Below are 22,077 nucleotides of genomic sequence, written 5' to 3'. Positions count from 1 at the left end.
TTCAATCCTATAACCCTCTTATATAATGGAAAAGACTTAGGAGTCCAATGTGATACGTGTCCAAGCTGGTAGAAAGAACTTCAGACAAGTTCTGAAAGTGGGGTGACAGAAAGAAGGATGAAGAAAGAAGAGGGGTAGTCAAAGATGAGTTCACCATCGCTGTCCTGCTTCCTGCAAGGACCATTGAACTAGGAAGGTGGATACTGCTGCTTTGGTACTGAGGCTGATGGCTGGCGAAAGGATTGACCAGCCAGGGGATATGACTGCTGACAGGACAATTGCCCAAACCACCTAAACTGTTTGTAGGAAGTGGGTTGTTGTCCCAATCCTATATGCCAAGAAGTATTTTTTGCTTTCTGCATGGGGTCCATGGCTTTCATCCATTTTTGAGTTAAGCAGGCCCTCACCATTGAAGGGAAGGTCCTCAATGTGGGACCTGGTTTCCTGAGACAGACCAGTGGAACGGACCCAAGCGTATCATCTCAAGGCCACAGATCTGACAATCACCTTGTCATCACAGTCAGCCTGATGTCTTGTTTTTATTTGCTGTCAGGGGAGCTACGCGGCCTTGCTTTAAAAAAGCTTTGCCAATTCCCTCTTGTCCTCAGGGAGGTGCTCAAAGATGGCTCCCACTTTTTCCCACAGGAAGAGTTGATAATACGACATCGCCGCTTGATGATTGGAAACTCGCAAGCGCAGCACTGCTGAGGAGTAAATCCGGCAAGTGCATGAGATCCAGGCATCTGCCTTATCCTTGGGGAAGAGTGAACTCTTTGTGACTTTCCCTGAGAAGCCTCCACTGCGATAGAGCTAGGAGGCAGGTATGTGAACAGGAAGCCCACGTCTTTTGCACCCTATACATATTTTCCAGTATTTTCAACATTGGAGCTATAGAGGGGGAAGCCTTCCAGGATTGCTGGATGGTTTGCAGCAAGGTCGGTAACAGCAGGATCACAAAAGGAGTTGATGCTTCTATGTGTACTACACTGAACACAGGGTCTTTGACTCTTGTAACTGGTTGCTGTGCTTCCAGGCCAAGGAACTGTGTCATATCGAAAGCCTGCCCTGAAAATGGGCCCATATCCTCCGAAGGGGAAACTGGGTTCTGATTGCTTGCCGCCATATCTGGTGATGAAGTGGATGGCACCAGGGAAGAGAAGGATGTTGAGTCTGATTGATAATTATCACCAACTGTGGGGACACCCCTGGAAACAATCTTGGATATACATCAGTAGGTTGTGCCCCTACCCAAGGCATCTGAATGTTAAGGGTTCCTTGGAGGGCTCTCTCAGTCTAATCCAGTAGCTAAGTCCAGACACAGACAAAGGGATTCCTTTCAAAGCTTTATTCTTCTTTTACAACTTAACAACTATACCGTTTGTAACTAGATCTGAGCAGCACAGTACCTATGCCCTTAGTTAGAACAGTTGGTCCCTGTTTGAAAGGGAATTACTGGCAGACCCCTGAACTTAAGGACTAGGGAGAGTCCCTCCCCTTTTCCCTTGGATCCTCTGGGCACAGCCATTGTTTGCGCGCCAACCGGGCACTACGCCTCCTTTCCGCGCCCTCCATCTGGCGCCGCTCTCTGCGTCGCACATCCACCAAGTCTGCTATCTGTGCTCGGTCACTCCCTGGACTGCTAACTAAACTAGGAATGCTGGTGGGAAGAATCTCCGTCAGCTGTTGGTCCTGGGAAAGAGGAGCGCGCTCCTCTCCCAGGAGCGACTGCTCTTCCTCAGCATCAGAACTACTCTGGGACTCTATGGGCTCAGTGTCCACCCTGACACTGAACCAATGAGGTGGTCAGAGTTGCGGCCAAGCAGGAGCACAGGAGTAGCATTGAGAGCAGCTGAATGGATGACACTACAATCTATGATTGCTACGGTGGCACTGTGGCCGAAGGCAGAACAGACATAGTTGGTGGTGCTGTGGTGTGTACCAGGGCCAATGCCTACCAGCTTCGGATGTTGCTGCAGGTCCAGAGGAGCAGCCAGGAACAATCAGTGTTCTGGTGGAGGCTGAGAAACTGTAGCTGACGGTGTGTGTCAGTACCAATCAGGGGAGAAAGATCTTGGATAGCAAAGATAATCTCAGTAATATTCATCCAGTGATTGCCCTCCATACCCAGACTACAGCTCGTCCCAATAGTAGTTGCATCGGGGCAGTGGCTCGAATGCCTATTCCAATGTGAAAGCGGTGACAGGGCTCTCTATCTGGGATGCTTGCATAACCTACAGGTATGATCTCTCTGACTCGAGAAGTAGCCCGAGAACATGGAATCTAGAGACCCTCTCCGAGCAGGGGATCGGTGACCCTAGTGACAGGGAGATCTGCCCTAGTGATCAGTCAGCCTCCAAGTCGGTGCTGGGATGAATAATATCTCTCTAATCTCACCTTCTGACATAGACGTGATTGGTAGAGGATCCTGCATAGGGTTGGTCCTTAGAGCTAGTTTGTAAGTTGGGCTTGAAGCTGTATCAGTAAATTGAGCATTGGTAGAGGGGACAGTATGGTCAGTGGTGAGACACTGAGACAGGCAACTGCGGCGTCAGGGCCATAGCCAACCTGGCTGCTGCCTTCTTAACTTTTTTTTTCTTTGGTTCTAAAGAGGACTGTTGTGCTTTGGCCTTTTTCAATAGTTTCTTTGCTACTGTGAGCGTCAATGCCTGCTCAGGTGTAGTTAGGTTGGTATGGCCCAATTTCAGGGCTCAAGCAGGAGACGAAGCATCTCTGAAACTCCCAAAGGCCCAGGTGAGCGAGAAAGGGTCTCAGATGCCCCGAAAGGAGGGTCCTTTGCCACCTGTGCCATAGCAGGATTGTCTGCCACTACAACGGCTTTCCTCCTCAGAACAGCCTGCAGCCTGTCAAAGCAATTACATCATGCCTGTTTTGTAAAGGTCTGATAATGAGAGCAGGCGTCTAATTTGTGCCTTTCTTCCAGGCAGAAAAGACACAAGGAGTGCCCGTCAGCAGCAGGCAATTTACTGTCACAACAGACACACTTCAAAAATGGGGCCCTCACAGCCATACATCCACAAGCAACTGTGGAGATCACGAACACAAAACAAATAAAATCCAAAACAGCAGTAACAGGAAGAAAAAACGAGAGGACAGAAAGATAAAGAAGAAGAAGAAAAAACCCTCACCAGTTGTAATATGAACCAAAGAAAGAAGTTCCCTATGAGGCTATGCAATGGCGGTTGAAAGAGAACTGAGATAATAGGTGTACACCCAATAGGAATATGCACACTGGGACAGTGGCGGAAGGGTTCCTGCCAAAAATCCTTCAGCTATAAAAGTTCCCTGAACAAGGCTCTATGCAGGCACAGAGTCCATATCTGTGATGCACAGAGACCACAAAGAAGAACCACCCCTTCCCAAACCAGCTCTCCGACTTACCTACTGGAAATGTATCTCATCATCACCTCCCCACACTGTGGCCCCAATTCTCACAATGTTGTTTCTCCTTTTCCAACGCATCATTTCTTCCTCTTTTCTCTTGAAATGCTGCAGCCCAAGCCTCTGCATGTTGACTCAGATGTAAATCCCACTGAATTCAATAGGTCTTAGTTCACGTAAACATACCAAAGGTTGCAGCCAACTTTGTTTTTCTCTTGTTCCTCCTTCCCCTTCCTCTCTTAATTTTGCCTTTCTGGCTTCAGTTATAATGCATAGAATGGCAGTTGTGGGCAGGGAGAAGAGAAACGTTAGTTGGGGGCATGGCCTTCTAAAGGGGGAGCCCCATAAGTCCCTTAAGTCCAACTTCTAAAATTACCTAGCTGTAGCCCCGGGTTTTGAACCAACAGCAGTTTCCTGTTACATGTGAACTAGGGAAACTAGATCATTTTAACTGTGGTTAGTTCCAAAACCAGAAGGAATAATCAGTTTCCTGACATAATGGGAGACATTGGTTTATTCAAAACCAGAAGTGGAAACTTTCAGTCTTCTCCTCTCATATACAGGAGAGGTGGTGGGGTGTCACAAGATCATGGCTCACTGCTGCCCATTCTCGTAATACTAACTCATGTTTTAGCACAGCCTTTCCCAAGCTGGTACTGTCCAGTTGTGCTGGACATACCATCACACCCAGCCAGAGGTTACAGTGGGTGAGGATGATACAAGTTGTAGTCCAAACATCTGGAGGGTGCTGGGTTAGGGAAGGTTGGTTTAGCGTTATGTTTGAATTGGGCCTATGTGTTATACACATTTGTTGGAATCAGATACAATTTAGTTACCTGGGAGTAAGCTCCATTGAACATAGTGGGATTTACTTCTGGATAAACTCAGGAAATACTGTAAAACTCTCTACTAATGTTGCACTTTAGTAAACAGGACACAATACAGTCATATAATGTAGAAATATCACTTTGTGGTGCTTTAATATAGAAACAGCTGGCTATATTCCAGGGATGTTACTAAAATTCCCTTGAGGGATGGTGTTCTTGGAGGACACTGATTATCTGCACCCATTTCAGTCTGGTTTCAGGCCAGGGTACGGCACTGAAATGGCCTTGGTTGCTCTGACTGACGACCTACTCCGGGTGAAAGACAGGGGGAGTGCTACCCTGTTGATCTTCCTGGATCTCTCAGCGGCTTTTGACAGCATTGATCATGGTGTCTTACTGGATCGGCTCTGTGGGATGGGAGTTGGGGGCACTGTGCTACAGTGGTTTTGCTCCTACCTGCAGGGCCAATTTCAGAGAGTGGTATTGGGGGATTCCTGTTCTACCCCATGGCTTTTAAGCTGTGGGGTGCCACAGGGTTCTATTCTATCCCCCATGCTGTTCAACATCTATATGACATCATTGGAAGAGGTCATTAAGAGTTTTGGGGTGGGGTGTCACCAGTACGCTGATGATACTCATCTCTATTTCTCCTTATCATCGGAGTCGGCTGAGGCGTTGAAGGTGCTGGACCAGTGCCTGGAGGGTATAATGCGCTGTATGAGGGCCAATAAACTGAAGCTAAATCTTGACAAGATGGAAGCTCTGTGGATTGGTGGTTCCCAAGTCCGGGAATTGGGTAAGTGACCTGTCCTGGACGGCATTGCACTCCCCGTGAAGGAGCAGTTGCGTAGCTTGGGAGTACTCCTAGATCTATCCGTGTCCCTGGAGCACCAGGTGGACTCCGTGGCCTGGAGTACCTGGGGCCAGCTTCAGCTGATCCGCCAGCTGCAGCCTTTCCTAGACAGGGATAACCTAGCCACAGTAGTACATCTGCTGGTAACTTCCTGATTAGACTATTGCAATGCACTTTACGTGGGGCTGCCCTTGAAGACAACTCGGAAGTTGCAGCTAGTGCAAAATGCAGCAGCTAGACTGCTGACTGGAACACCCCATAAAAACCATATAACACCGGTTTTAAAGGAATTGCACAGGCTGCCAATATGCTTCTGGTCAGAATTCAAGGTTTTGGTGATGACATTTAAAGCCCTAAGTGGCTTGGGGCCTCGATATTTGAGGGAGCGTCTCTCCCTATATATGCCTGCCTGAGAACTGAGATCTGTTGGAAGGGCCCTCCTCTGCGTCCCACCGGTACGAGACATACACTATGGTGGGACATGGGAGAGAGCCTTCTCTGCTGTGGCACCCGGTTGTGGAATGCCCTCCCCTTGGACACCCAATTGGCTCAGACACTGGTCTTGTTTCGGCGCCAAGTAAAAACGTTGCTTTTTACCAAAGCCTTTGAGGGCTAAATGCATTCCCCAGCACATTGTTTTAACTGTTTTAGATTTAAACTGGTTTTAGCTTGTGTAATATGTTTTTAGGTGTTTAAATTATTTATTTACACTGTTTGTTTATGTTTACACTGATTTTATCTGTATGCCGCCCTGAGATCTTAATGATATAGGACGGGATAGACATTTTTAAATAAATAAATTTTAAAAATGTCATTTCCACTTGCTTAAAGGAAGCAGTGTTGAAGCCACTTTTGAAGAAACCTACTTTAGATCCAATGGTTTCTGATCATTACCACCCAGGGTCACATTACCCTGGATTTCTCAGCTGCTTTCGGCACCATCAACCACGGTATATGTCTGGATTGTTTATCTTTATTGGGCTTAGGAGACATGGTGTTACAATGGTTACAGTCCTGGAGGACTGAGCTCAGAAGGTGGTGCTAGGGAACTTCTGTTTTACCCCATGGTCACTGGCCTATAGCAGGGGTGGGCAACCTTTTTCCTGTTGAGGGCCGAAATCCCTTGTGGTTAATCCATGTGTCGGCAGTGAGCTCTTTCCGTCACTCTCTTTTCTCTCTCTTTGTGCCACCCTCTTTTCTTTCTCTCCCTCTTTATTCCCACAGTGGGTAGTCAGGGAAGTGAAACAGTACTCTTGCCAGAGGTCTGAACTGATCGGATGCAGCGAGCTTTTGAAATCAGCCTGAAGGCCGTATGAAATTATGTTGCCCACCCATGTTCCATCTTGTCCCCCATGTTTTTCAACATCTACATGAAACCACTGGGAGAAGTCATCCAGAGGTTTGGGCTGAATGCAGATGATACTCAGCTCTACCTTTTATTTCCATCTATTGATCCCAGGGAGGCTGCAGAACTCTTGAACTGTTATTTGCAATCAGTTTTAGGATGAATGAGGACAAACAAGCTGAGACTTACTCCAGGCGAGATGGAGGTGCTGTGGGTAGTGAAATTGATTGCTCTGAATAAAGGTTTATAATTAGATGGGTTTGCACTCCCCCTAAAAGACTAAGGGTGCAGCTTGGCAGTTCTTCTGCAGTCATCGCTAACCAGGGAAGCGCAGGTGGCAGTAGTGGCCAGGAGTGCTTTTTACCAGCTCAGCTTTGCATGCCAGCTACAGCCCTATCTGGAGAATTCTTATTTTGCCTCAGTTACTAGTGACATCTAGGCTGGACTACTCTTAGGCACTCTGTATGGGGCTGCCTTAAAAGACAACTCAGAAATTTCAGCTGGTACAAAATGCATCCACCCAAGTATTGATTGTTGTTAGGCAGTCAGATCGTCAGCTACACTGATTGACAGTGTATTTCTGAGCCCAATTTAAAGTGCTTGTTTTAACCTATAAAGCCTTAAACAGTTTGGGGCCAAGTTACTTGAAAAATCAGCTTCACTCATACCAGCCTGCCCACATTTTACAACTGGCCATGACCCAGATTGCTCACCAAAAACATTATATCTATGATCTGTCCTATAGTCACATACATGAGTAATAGTAATAGATGAACCTATCCACCTTGCCACAGTTTTCATCGAATTGGTTTGAAATAAGCCTAGCTATTTCCACCCCAAATCAGGAAATAGCTCAGCTTCTTACAAGCTAATTCCAGTTAAATCAGGCTCCACTGTGACAGGGTATAGTCCTTTCCCCAACCATACCATGACCCTCCAAACCCCTCCCCCACTCCACACATGAACCTACAGTCTCTCCTCTTTGTTTACTTCTGGACAGAAAAGACTACAATTCTCATGATCTTGGAAGGAAATTATGCTTCCAAACATGATAAAGTGTGTCATTTCAAGCTGTGGAGGCAGGTGGGCAGGACCACCAGCTTCTCTGTTCTGCAGACAAGTGAGCCCTCCCATCACTGGTTACTCCACTTCATGAAGGTAAAGGGTTTTCTCTTTGCTTTGCGGGGAGAGGAACCGAGGGTGGGGGAACCGGCAGGGGAAGGGAGGGGAGGGCTGGGCTATGTAAACCCTTTGGGTTTTGCAAGTATTCCTGGTGAGTACTCACAAAACCATTAAGGTCTTTTGAGTATTCACCAAGAATGCTTTCAAAACCTAAAATGTTTTTTAAGGCAGGGCGTGGGGTAGGAACATCTCTAAATTGGATTCCGAGGAGGACAGTTCTTAAAAGTCTGTTTCAGCTGGAGGATTAGCAATAGTTATCTTGAGTATAGTTTTATAAGAACCACAGGTCCACTTTGATGTTTTATACTACAATGGTTTTAGATTTTATCATGTATTATATTTTAATTGAAAGGCTCAGAGGCCACAGAAATTAAGTAAGACTTCCAGTGGCAATATTTGGGGGGCTTTTCACTCTATTGCCTTCTTCTCTTTTTCTTACCACTTGGTCCTTATCAGCAATTCCATAATCTCCCAGGATGGTGCTGTTTTACTTTTGTGGGCAGGGGAGGAACTGTTTATGCCAATCTGGCCTTAAGAAAGTATATTCTGACCTCTATAGCTGCTATACAGATTGTGAATGTATTTATAAGACTAAACAATGTAAAAAAAAAAAAACAACCCACAGCAACCCTGAACATGTGGTGTTGTGTAATGCTGTGAAAATAGTTTTTCCTGTTACCTGTTGTGAACTGTGGCTTGCAGGGTGGCTCCTGTACAGACATGGGGAAGTTAGCAGAGGCAGGTGATGACTGGGCTCGAGATAGTGGCCGATGCCCTCCAAAGGTCACTGGGATGCCAGCAGCTTCCATGGATGCCTGGTAGTTCCTCAGCTGGTGAATGCGTTGCTGCTCCAGTAATAGGGCTTGCTGTTAGGGGCAATGGATTGTATTACTGCTTCAAGGATTAATCAATGAATTTCTTAACTCTAGGTGGGCATTACTACTTTCTTTCTGCCAGTGGACAATTAATTCACACTACTCCACTAGCCAGCTACTTTATTTAATCAATTTCTAGACCACTTGACTGTATTTAAAAAGTAATCTCACAGTGGTTTACAACAGAAATATTTAAAATACAAAACATCCACAGTTAAAACATTTAAAAACAGAAAATACAAAAACACCTCAGTGAAAATCATTTAAAATGAAAGAACTAACAATCCACAAACTAGGCAGCACAATTAGTCAGGGAAGGTCTGGGTGAAAAGGTAGATCTTTAACTGTGCCTAAAACATGCCACAGTTGGCACCTCCCACACACCAAGGGGGAGGGCATTCCACAAACTGGGTGCCACTACAGAGAAAGCCTGCTTCCAGGTTGCCACCAGATGACATTTCATAAGTTGCAATACTTTACTAGCCAATACACCTGCAAATTGATTGCATTTGATTGATTGATTGATTGATTGATTGATTGCATTTATATCCCACCTTTTTTCCTCCAAGGAACTCAAGGCGGCATACATAATCCTCCTCGTCTACATTTTATCCTCACAACAACCACCCTGTGAGGTAGGTTGGGCTGAGAGTCTGTGACTGGCCCAAAGTCACCCAGTGAGCTTCCATGGCCAAGTGGGGACTAGAACCTGGATCTCCCGGCTCCTGATCCAACACTCTAGCCACTAAAATGCACTACTGGGAAAGCTGCTTTTTAAAAGGCTTTTAGTAGTGTTCTTAATGAAGAAAATGTTATTCTAATAAACCAGTACAGCTTATATATCCACAACATTTTGCCTGAGGAGGGGCCCTTGTTTTTAATTACCTCATCATCAGCCTTTCCAAAGAGGTTGGCATGTAACTTTATATGCCTTATGTTCTTTAATATGCCTTAAGTTTCAAAGCTGTAAATACTGCTGGACTTCTTCAAGTTGGAAATCAGAACTTAGCTGGAAAGACTGGGTTTTTAGCACTCATGTTATAAGATACTAAACTGAAATCTGAATTCTACTGAATTCAGCTACTGAATTCTGACCTAAGTGAAGTTTCTGGGTGAAGGCATAACATAAATGCCTTCTACTGGTGGGCCACAACTAGGATGCACCAGCACCACCACCACCATTTTTAGGTGAGAAAAAAAGGAGACAGGATGGAAAGAAGAAAAATCACAAAGGAAGAATGGGAGAGAGAAGTGATGGAGAAGAAATCTAGATGGATGGATAGATAGTAAAGATAGAAGATTTAAAAAATTAAAAATCTCGACATGCAGGGCCAGATTGCACACCTCCCTTCAGGGAAAGATGAGAAAGTTCTATTTCAGACATGATAGAGAAGCACAGGAACAGGAAACAAAAAACACACACACTGGATTTGGGTTTGAGGCCAGCATTCTTGCTTCTACAGTAGAAGCATGTGAAGTGAGAAAAGCAGGCACTTCTCTTGAGAGCTGTAACTGTCAGTCCTACCACGAAAACTGCATGACTAGTTCCACAACTTCCGTCTGCTGTGTGAGCAGGCAAGGAAGAGATGGATTACATCAAGTACACAACTGGCATTCCTGCCTCTGTTCAAACTGCTGTGCAAAAAAGCACCTTGGTTGCAAATATCGTCAGGAACATGTTGCCTTTTATGCATTCAGAACAAGCAACATGCCTGCAGAAAATATTCATTAAACAATATAGGTATATTGCGATTTTACGTTCTGCTTTACCTGTCTGAATAGTAGCTCCTGCTCAGCTTGCCTCTGCCCTGGCTCTAGTTCTTGTTGCAACTCTCCATCTTCATCACTCTCAAGAGGTTCTTGCTTCACCTGGATCATACTGCTCAACCCTTGGACTTCCTTTTGATTTGATATCCTGTCAATATATGGGTCCTCTAAAAATGCCTGGTGTTCTCGTAATTCTTCTTCAGTCTCTTCTGGATGGCTTTCATGCTGGCGGGAAGACTCATTTGATTTTGGTATCATCTGGAAACATTCCCAAAATGTACTACCTTAAGTGTGACACTCAAGAATCAAAGCACAACCTTATCAAAGAAATGATTTTCAATTGTGAAGACTGTAAGAAAAATAAAATGTATTTTCATACCATTTAAGCCCTGTACTTGGCTGAATTATTTTAACAAACTTTAAATCCTTAAACCACACATATAAATTAGGTTAGTTTTTAAACAAAAGGTGTAGCATGTTGGCTTGCTCTGTTTGACATTTCGTCTCCCTACCTACACATTAAAATACACACATCAGTTACTTTGTAAAATGAGAAACATACTATAAAGTGCTCCTACTAACCAACAATCTGAACCTGTTTTCAGGCATTCAAAATGTTTGGGAAGGGGGAAATTTTCAGATTGGGGAAGATATACAGTGAATACTAGAGATTTCTTAAACACTACCACCAATTAGAGCATACTAAACATAAAATATTGAACTACATCTCTTGGGTAATATAACATGCTAGCTGCATCCAGAAAAAGCAAATTCTGCCAAGCAAATATGCAGAAAATTCAAGCAATTCTATTCTATAGCAATGTTTCTATAATTAATGATTCATGTTAATCAATACCCTTCTCTTTTTTCACCTTGGATCAAGATACCCAGGGGAGCAATACAATAAAAATACTTATTTAGGTCTTTCCTTGAGTATGTCCCTGTATTCTAAAGCATTTACACTAAGCCAGGAGATATGATCTGACTATAGGCCATACCACAGATATAACACATCAGTTAAGTACTGAAACACAGGGCAATAGAATTTAACCTAAAGACAAGAGATCCTCCAGTCTTGTAATAATCTAAATACTGATTATCACTATCACTTCCCTTCTACTCATGTTCTCCTGTGAATTGTTTTTCTAAAAGTTTACCATTAGTAAAACTAACAATGGATGCATTATTTTGTCTTGGCTCCAATGATTAAATATTGGGCATAACTTTCTTCTCCAGTTTTCCTATGTCACATCTGAAATTCTGTTGCAGTTACTGCAGTTCATAAAATATAAATATAATGTTAAAATCTTTGGTCTAATCTTGGGGAAGTACTGCTAGCTTTAAAATGGTATTACTAAGCATATTTCAAAAACACTGAACAGAAACTGCTGCCAAAATGTCAATGTTATTGAAATATGTCACAGAGGAAGACTCTTTGGTGGTATCTGTCAGAGAACATATTTATTATGCCCTTTCCCCCATCATATTTATCTAAACTTCCATAATTGCCTGATTAAGCTAAATATAAAATATACAAAGAGGGAAAAGTAAATGAAAAGCTGAGAAAAAGAATGAAACCCCTATGATTAGGCAATAAGAAAAACAAAAGCACAGATAGAAAATCCCTTTAAAATCCCATTAAAAATCATTTCAAGTTTAAATGTTTTGAAGAAGAAAAAAAAAGAATTATGCTTGGTAAAATAGCTCTGTGTATAATACTGCCAAATAACACTTATTATTTATGCAATATAGTTGAAACCTATTGTTGACTGGCACAGAAATTTATATGATACAATTTGAGGGCCAGTGTGGTGCAGACATTAAAGTGTTGGACTCGGGAGATCTGGATTCTAGGCCCTACTCAGCCATGAAGCTCACTGAGTGAGGGTTGTTGAGGATAAGATGGAAAGGAGGAGGATTATGTATGTCTTAGAGGAAAGGCGAGATATAAATGTAACAAACAAACAAATGAATAAGCAACTATGCTTCATTAACCTTTGCTCCTTGGTATTATTGGGAACGTATAGTCAGGCTATAATTTTAAGAAAAGCAACACTAGAAGTATGGGATAAACACAGAAAGAATGTTAAGTCCAGAAATGTATTATCATTTGCGTACACTACTCGGTTTTAAATTGGAGACAATGATGAATGCAAATTTATATAATTTACTACGGTTTAAAGGTTGAGTAGGACTGAGACTACATATAGATTCGGAGGTGATCAATAGCATTGGTTTCAATATTTACAGATATCAAGTTTGGTGAACAGGATTTTATTAAGGAAGGAAAAGTGAGGATTGAATTAACAAAGTTTAGTGAAATAGTGTGTAACACTTATAAGAAAAGACTGATTTCTAAAATATATGACATATTTTTGCAGGTGGGAGAAAAATTGTGTAATAGAGTAAAGATAAAATGGGAAAATAAGTTAGGAAGAATATTAACTGAAACAATGTGGCAATTTATCTTTGTAAAAGTACCGGCACTGTGACCTTGTTTAAACATTAGAGAAAACCACTATAAGGTATTATACAAGTGGTGTATAAAACTAGCATGATTAAATGGAATTTATAAGAAAGGGATGGGACAATGTTGACAATGTACTCAGGAACAAGTTAATTTTTGGCATATTTCATGATCGTGCCCTAAAATAGCCACATTGTGGAGTAAGGTTAGATATACAATTAATTTAATGCTTGGCTTATAAGATCTCATTTGAACCATTGGTCATGTTATTAGGATATGGTAAAGTTGTGGTAAAGGAAATACAGTATCAAATGGTTTGGAATTTGTTGACAGCAGCCAAAATATTAATTGCTCCTAATGGAGAAGTACTAAAGTACCCGCTCCTATGATATGGCCACTTAAAAGTTCGGCATATTGCAAAGATGACAGAGTATATCCACTTAAAAGACAGGAAAAAAGTGATAGAATAATTCCATGAGAATTGGTTACCATTTGTTAGTTTCATGCAAAGAAGATACAGCCTGGATATAAATAGGTATCATGAACTTAGTATGTTTTAATATGGAAATAAATCTATAGATTATTTCAAATATTGTTAGGGAATACTTATATGAAAGTTGTTGGTATTCATGAACATTTATTGTTAAGAATTCTTAATGACTATTTAAATATGATTTAGTATATTACTTTATTGAATATTTATGACCATTAATGATTCTTAATGACTATTAACAGGACTATTTATGACTTTTTTATGTCAGTGTATGAATGTTTCTTATGATTACATTTCTGCTTATGCCCATTAATATGTATATTTACTTTTTTATGTTTTATCAGGAACAGAGGTCATATTGTAAAATAAATTAAGAAAGATACTGGTAGGGGAGAGAAGGATGGGTATTGGGTGGGCATATAGATGTGTTAGTTGCTGTGCTGTCTGAGTGGAAAGGTAATAAGACATGTATTACATTGCTATGTAGTTCTGTTAATATTTTGATGCAATGCTATATTTATATATGTAACACATATTTGATGTTGGCTGGTAATATATGTAATAAAAAATACTATTAGGGGTGAAAATACTGCAGAAACAACCCTTATGATCCTCTGATTTTTTTGCATCTCTAGCTTTCCACATAGAAATTACATTATTTGCTATACTATCAAAGATTTCTAGATAAAGAATAATCCTACTAAATTATGGTTATAGGTAGAATAATAATAGGAATCAGGTATCGGGCAAAGGCATCTACAAAAGTAACAAACCCCTAAAGATCATCTTCCTACATAGTAGAATGGATGCAAATAATTTTCAGATTGCTGATTGAAAGAACATCCGCCATATGAATGAATGAATGAATGAATGAATGAATGAACAAAGCATAATACAATTATATACATAGTAACTACTTATATTTTTAAAGCCATGTTATTAACAAATAATCATAATACAAACAATTTTTTAAAAAAATATATTGATAAGCTGCTTTCCTGGCCCTATTCCACCCAAGGCTTGAACAAATAAAAAGTCTAAGCCAGTAAAAGACACTCTTGGCCACCACAGTTTCCACAGACAGTTCAAAGTCCAGAAGAACCCTCAAATTGCAAACTTGGTCCTTCAGGAGGAAGTGCACTCCCATTCAGAACTGGCTGCACCCCTCTACCCAGAACATCTGGTTTCCCTATCCACAGCACTTCTGTCTTGTCTGGATTAAGCTGCAGCTCGCTCGCCTTCATCCATCCCACAACTGCCTTCCTGTTCAGGAGTTCCACAGCCTCCCTGGATGGAAAACAGGCACAGTTATGTATCATCAGCATATAGCTGACACTGCTGTCCAGACTTCCAGATGATTTCCCCCAGTGGCTTCATGTAGATGTTAAAAAGCATGGGGGAAAAGAGTGAACCTTGTGACACCCTATATGCCAAAGGCCACAGGGCAGAATAGAAATCTTCCAATACCACTTTCTGAGACTGCACCTCCAGGAAGGACTACAGCAACCACAATACTGCACTGCCTGAGGCCCAACTCAGCAAGGCACTCCAGAAAGATACCATGGTTAATGGTATAAAAACCTGCCGAGATGTACAGGAGAACTAGGGCTGCACTCCTTTCATCCAGGGAAAGTCATCCACCATGGCAATCAAGGCTGTTTGCATCCTAAAATCAGGCCTGAAATTGGATTGGAATGGATCCAAATAATCTATCATATCTGACACGTTTTTTAACTACAAAAATGAAGTATTTCCAAATTTCTCATTACAAAACCACTAATGTTGTAATTGTAAATTCCTTTATGTCCCTAAATCCAAGAATGAAGTGTAGGGCTAAATAAAAGTGAAAGCACACCAACAAAATTAATCCTTTAAAGGCTGAAATTAAACTAAAATTGAAAAGTCTCTATGAGCAACCATGAGAAACATGTAAGAACTGAATGAGAGCAAAATAACCAATATTTTCATTCAAAGTAATCAGTGACATAGTTAACACTTGGAGTCAATTTCAGAGTTAGCGGTTACCCAGAATATATAATTACATCTGCAAAATGTCAGCATGGCACTGAAGAAAACTATCTATTGCTATTAGCACCTGGTTAGTGCCATACCACCTTGAACACCACTTGGATGAAAGGCGGGATACAAATTTAACTATGAGTATTACTATTTAACTATGAGCATTACTTGGTTGCCAGGCCAAGCCTATTGGTGCATATAAGCGGACTAAAAACATCAGACTGGTTGATTTGAAGTGACACACGTCACTGCAGTTCCCCTATTGCATGAATGCTTATAGGTTCTCTTTCATCTGTCCACTTTCCTTGTGACAACTGTGTGTATTGCAAGGTGAATATTATAAGGGTGCACTTTATAAATCATTTAATCAAGGATTATATCATGTATTACTATTTAAAATATTTCTAGACTGCCTTTAAGGGCAAAAGCCTTCCCAAGGTGGCATTTGTTGTTGTTCAGTCGTTCACGACTCTTCGTGACCCCATGGACCATAGCATGCCTGGCCTTCCTGTCCTGCGCTCTCTCCCGGAGCGTGCTCAAGTTCATATTCATTGCATCGGTGATGCTATCTAGCCATCTCATCCTCTGCCGTCCCCTTCTCCTTTTGCCTTCAGTCTTTCCCAGCATCAGGGTCTTTTCCAGAGAGTTTTCTCTTCGCATTAGGTGGCCAAAATATTTCAGCTTCAGTATCTGTCCTTCCAGTGAGCAGTCAGGCTTGATTTCCTTTAGGATTGACTGATTTGACCTCCTTGCAGTCCAGGGGACTCGTAAGAGTCTTCTCCAGCACCACAGTTCAAAAGCATCAATTCTTCGGCGCTCAGCCTTCCTTATAGTCCAGCTCTCACAACCATACATTACTACTGGGAAGGTGGCATACATAATAAAATTATATCCAAGTATATATGCAAACAATGATTACACTCAATAAACACCAGCACTAAACCTTCCAGCCCTGACACCACTAAATTCTAAAACACAGTTGCTGCTAAAAACCAGGAACAGCCCAGGGAAAGGCCAGAAAAAACAAGCAAGTCGTTAAGGCCATCCTAGCTTGAAATAATGGGCCCTGACAGACCCCAAATGGAAACTTTCCAGAGGTATGAAGCTGGTAAGGAATGGCTCTCTGCCCACTTAACTGCCCTCAAAGGTGAGCGAGTGAGAAGGGCTTTGGTTGTTCATCTTGAAGTGCAGGCATACACTTTAAGTAACTTGATCTGAAACTGTTTAAGGTTTTAAAGGCCAAAAACAGCATGTTAAATTGGGGTCAGAAGCACACCATGTAGCTGGTACAGTATAGGTGTCATATGATCTGACCTTGTCTCTAACAACACTTGGGCAGCCACATTCTGTAGGAGCTGACGGTTCTGAGCTGTCTTCAAAGGCAGATCCACATACAGCTCATTACAGAAGTCCAGCCTGGACATCACTACTGCATGTATAACTGAAGCAAGGGCTGTCCTCTCCAGATGGGGCTGCAGCTCGCATACCAGCCTAAGCTGGTAAAACACATTCCTGGACATCACAGCCACATGAACTTCCCCAGTTAGCACAGAGTCCAGGAGGACTCCCGAAACTATACACTTTGTCTTTCAGAGGGAGTGCAACCCCATCTAAGATCAGATGTAAACCTCCATCCAGAATTGTTGGTTTCCCAACCCACAATACTTCTGTCTTGTCTAGATTAAGTCTCAGCTGGTTCCCCCTCATCTACCCCCAAACTGCCTCAAGACAGTAGTTCAATTGTTCCACAGTTCTTGAGGATGTGTAGATGGAAATGAGAGTAGAAGTGGGTATCAACCACATACTGATGATATTTCAGCTCTAACCTCTGGATGACTTCCCACAGTGGTTTCATGTAGATGTTAAAAAGCATGGGACAGGATGAAACCGTGCGGGACTCCACAGGCTAATGGCCACGAGGTGGAACAGAAGTCCCCCAGCACCGACTCCTGAAGCAGCTCTTCCAGGAAGGACCAGTACCACTGTGCCTCCTAAGCCTAACCTAGATAATCAATCCAGAAGGATACCATGGTCAATTATACTGAAAGCCACTGAAAGGTCCAGAAGAACAGGGTTGCACTTCCCACATCCATTCCCCAGCCTAAGTAATCAACCAGGATGACCAAGACTATTATCATCTCATAGCCATGTCTGAAATCTGACTGCAATGGATCCAAATAATCAGTATCATCCAACACTGCCTGGAGTAGAGAGGCCAACATGCGCTCCAGTAACTTGCCCAGGAATGGCAAATTGGTTATCCTGTAGACTTGGGAAGAAAATGGGAAGGGCCACACCCTGAGAAAGATGGAAGTTCAGATCCTTTGGGGAGAAAGGCCAGGTCTACTCTATATTTGGACATGCCACCATCTTATGTTTATGCATGTGGAGATAAGTAGTAGTATGGCAAAAGACACTTGCAAGCCACAGAGTTGACAGACACTAGAAAGCTGCTGTGAAAGAAGAAATAAACGTGTAAATCACAAGAGTCAAAGGTTCAAATGGTTTACACATGAGATAGAGAGAACATTAGAGACACATATCCCCATCAGACACAACACTGTCCCCATCAGGCCATACATACCCACTAGATGAATACCATAAAGAGTAAACTTAGCATTGCACTTGGAGACGCACACAAGAGTACACAGCAGAATCCCCCCTCCACCTCGGAAGATGCAGGAACAACAGCAAAAACAGCAGCAGGAACATCTACTCCTGGGGGGAGGTATTGCCACCTAACCTCCTCCAGTGTGCCAATCTGTAATACGGGAGAGCGACATCAGCTAACCATAACCTGGAATGTGGTTTTAATGGGCCTGAAATGTGTTTACCAGTGGAGGAAGTTGGGGCCACTATAGATGTAGTGCTGGGCAGAGGGTGGGAGGCGATGACATTGGGAGAGGGGAAGGCGACTGAGACACCTGCGTGCTCTATCCCCTTTCAGTCCGCCTTCCAACCTTAGTAATTCTAGTGGCTTGCCTGCAGAAGGTGCTGCTGATGAATGCCAGCTACTCAAAAAGGTAATATCATTTCTGAGCTTATAGCTGAAAAACATGCCAACCTGGCTTGTGTTACCGAAACCTGGTTGGATGAACAGGAAGGACTCAGTCTCTCCCAAATGTGTCTGCCAGGATTTCTTGTGCAGCACCAAGCTTGCCTAGAGGGGTGGGGCAGGGGGGTAGCTTTGGTCTATAGGGATTCTATCCCCTGGTCAGATTCCCTATCCAACAGTTAGCCAGTTTTGAGTGTCTGTACCTGGTGTTGGGCACTCGAGACAAGATAGGGATTCTGTTGGTGTACCATCCACCCCACTGCCCAACAGTCTCCCTGCCTGAGCTGACTGAGGTGGTCTCGAGTGTGATGTTGAGGACCCCAAAGCTTATGGTCTTGGGGGACCTTAATATTCATGCTGAGGCTACTTTGTCAGGAGCGGCTCAGGATTTCATGGCCACCATGCCAACCATGGGCCTGTCTCGAATAATATCTTGCTCAACATATGTGGCAGGACACACTTTGGATCTGGTTTTCTGTGCTGGATTGGGAGAAAATGATCTGCGGGTGGGGGAGCCAGTAGTGACTCCTTTGGCATGGACAGATCATTATTTGATCACTCTTGACCTTCAGGCCACCTGTAACCTCCGCAGGGGTGGGGGACCAAATTTGATGGTCTGCCCCCAGAGACTGCTGAATCCAGATGGATTTTTTAGGTCTCTTGGGGATTTTCCTGCAGTCTTAGCCAGTGGTCCTGCTGAGGTCCTGGTCACTGCTTGGAATGAGGAGATGACCCAGGCTATCGATAGGATTGCTCCCAAACGTCCTCAACCTAGTCATAGAACCATGTCAACTCCTTAGAGCTGAAGGTGATGAAATGACTGTGTCAACAATTAGAGCTCAAATGGCAGAAGACTCAGAAGGAATACGATCGAACACAGGTAAGAATCCACTTGCAATCTTATTCTGTGGCGGTGATGGCTGTAAAGAAATCCTACTTCTCTGCCACCATTGCGTCTGCTCAGTGTCATCCAGTGGAGCTCTTTTGTGTGGTTCAATGCCTCTTGGGTGTAGGCCTTGGAACTCAAACCCTCAAAGGCCTGCTGTGAACAATTTGCCAGACACTCTGCAGATAAAATCGCTCATATTAATGCCTACTTGGATGACATTGTTTTGACAGAGTCTGATATGGACAGGGATGGTGCATCATCTAGTCATGTTATGGATACCTTTCGGCTTGTGCAATCTGATAATGTGGACAAAAGTAGTAGGACTGAGGCCTACTACCTGCCCTTTAGATCCTTGCCCATCCTGGCTTGTGAAATCTGCCAGAGCTGAGCTGGATATCTGGACCTCTGAGGTGGTAAATGCCTCCTTGAGGGACAGCGAGGTCCCCGCAGCTTTGAAAGAAGCTGCGGTGAGGCCCTTGCTGAAGAAACCAAAGTTCCATCCTATGGTTCCAGATAATTACTGTCCTGTCTCAAATCTACCATCCTTGAGCAAGGTGCTAGAGCATGTGGTAGCCTCACAACTCCAAGCCATTTGGGATGAAACTGATTATTTAGATCCATTCCAATCAGGTTTCAGGTCTGGTTATGGGATGGAAACAGCCTTGGGCGCCTGGTTGATGACTTACACCAGGGAATGGACGGGGGGAGTGCAACCCTGTTGGTTCTTCTGGATCTCTCAGTGGCTTTCGATACCATCGACCATGGTATTCTTCTGGATCGTTTATCTGGATTGGGCTTGGGAGGCACAGCTTTAAAGTGGTTCTGGCCCTTTCTGAAGGAGCGGTCTCAGAAGGTGGTGCTAGGGGACTTTGGTTCCACCCCATGGCCATTAACCTGTGGGATGCCGCAAAGTTCTGTCTTGTCCCCCATGCTGTTTAACATCTACATGAAACCCCTGGGGGAAGTCATCAGGAGGTTTGGGCTGAAATGTCATCAGTATGCGGATGATACTCAGCTCCACCTCTCGTTTCCATCTGCACATCCCAGGGAGGCTGTGGAACTCTTGAACCAGTGTCTGGAGGCTGTTTTGGGATGGATGAGGGTGAACAAGCTGAAACTTAATCCAGACAAGACGGAGGTACTGTGGGTTGGGAAACCAACTACTTTGGATGGAGGTTTACAACTAGTCTTAGATGGGGTTGCCACTCCCCCTGAAAGACCAAGTGCGCAGCCTGGGAGTCCTCCTGGACTCTGAGCTAACTGGGGAAGCCTAGGTGGCTGTGGTGTCCAGGAGTGCTTCTGACCAGCCTAGGCTGGTACGCCAACTGCGGCCCTATCTGGAGAGGATGGACCTTGCCTCAGTTATCCATGCACGAGTCACATCCTGGCTGGACTACCGTAACGCGCTATATGTGAGGCTGCCTTTGAAGACGGTTCAGAAACTTCAGCTTGTGCAAAAATGTGGCCGCCCGAGTATTGGTGGGTGAGGCAACTCGACACATAACACCTATACTGCGCCAGCTGCACCACCCGTGCTTTTCTGAGCCCAATTCAAAGTGCTGGTTTTGACCTTTAAACGGTTTGGGACCAAGTTATCTGAAGGACCGCCTTCACCCATATCAGCCTGCCCACACTTTAAGATCAGAAAGAGAGGCCCTTCTCATTTGCCCACCTGTGAGAGCAGTCAGGTGAGTGATCACATGTGAGAGGGCCTTCTGTGCAGTGGGCTCACACCTTTGGAACAAGCTGCCATCGGAGGTCCGCCATGCTCTGTCATTGCAGACTGTTAAGAAGGCCTTGAAAACCTATTATTTTACCTTGGCCTTCTCGTAATATGACTGCTATTGTTGGTGTTACTGCTGTTAACATTGTTGCTGGTTTTATTGTTGGCTTTTATTGCTGTTTTTATTGTTCTTATGTTTTATCACTTTTAATATTTGATTTTTTATGTATTTTATTGCTGTAAGCCATGTTGTTTTTATGTATTTTATTGCTGTAAGCCACCTTGGGAGGGCTTCTGCCCTGGAAGGCGGCCAAGAAATATTTTAAATAAATCAAATAATCCATTCCACAATCAGAAGTGAAGAAACAGTGGTCTACAGGGAATTCTCCAAGAGGTAAGGCAGTGATCGTCACAATTTTTCAAACAGGAGCTATTTTGCCTCCAGGGACTGCTAGAGATTTGAAGGCCCAGAAAAAAACTGGAAAAATTTGGAGGGGAGATCTGTCCCCCACCAAAGGATGTTGTCCCCCCCCCATAGAAAAACTGAACAGTTTTGGATTATGAAATATTTTCCTTTAAAATTTAAGAGAATGTGTTTATTCTACCTCTCATTCAAATCTTCACCAAGGTTGGCTGTAGAATCCCTGTCCAAATGTTTGGAGACGGCGAGTGGCTGGATGGGGAGGAATAAGCTGGAGCTGAACCCTGACAAGACTGAGGTACTTTTGGTGGGAGACAAGAGGAGGCTGGGGGATGTTGACCTAGTGTTGAATGGGGTATAGCTACCCTTGAAAGACCAGGTCCACAGCCTGGGGGTCATTTTGGACTCCCAGCTGTCCATGGAGGCTCAGGTGTCAGCTGTGAGCTGGACAGCGCTGTATCAACTCCATCTGATACGGCGGCTGCGCCCCTTCCTTCCCGACCATCTGCTCTCATTGGTAGTACATGCCCTGGTCTCCTCTCGTTTAGACTACTGTAATGCGCTCTACGTGGGGTTACCCTTGAAGATGGTTTGGAAGGTGCAGCTGGTACAGAACGCGGCGGCTCGCCTGATTAAAGGCAGCCGCCAGCGAGATCACATCACTCCAGTGCTGAAGGAGTTGCACTGGTTACCAGTTGTTTTCTGGGCCAAATTCAAGGTGTTGTTTTTGACCTTTAAAACCCTATATGGTTCCAGCCCAGC

At 43.6% G+C, this 22,077-nt stretch overlaps 1 protein-coding gene across 15 annotated transcripts in view; it reads right to left on the bottom strand.

Moving 5' to 3' along the window:
- The window catches only part of HDAC4 (histone deacetylase 4), a 240,882-nt gene that overhangs the window by 77,090 nt on the left and 141,715 nt on the right, over positions 1-22,077 (bottom strand). For all 15 annotated transcript variants that reach the window (XR_014785743.1, XM_084819809.1, XM_084819817.1 and 12 more), the window contains 2 exons: positions 10,252-10,506; positions 8,286-8,472 (listed from right to left, as the gene is read on the bottom strand). Coding sequence is in view for 14 of the 15 variants with exons in the window: in XM_084819809.1 (XP_084675935.1) it covers positions 8,286-8,472; positions 10,252-10,506 (442 nt within the window). In the remaining variant the exon portion in view is untranslated. The remainder of the gene's footprint in view (positions 1-8,285; positions 8,473-10,251; positions 10,507-22,077) is intronic.

The sequence above is a fragment of the Heloderma suspectum genome, chromosome 1 (genome assembly GCF_057233095.1).
Source record: "Heloderma suspectum isolate Gila_16-S chromosome 1, 16-S_ref, whole genome shotgun sequence".
Taxonomy (NCBI): Eukaryota; Metazoa; Chordata; class Lepidosauria; order Squamata; family Helodermatidae; genus Heloderma; species Heloderma suspectum.
The sequence above is the reverse complement of the archived record's forward strand: the minus strand, read 5'-3'. Positions and strand labels throughout refer to the sequence as shown.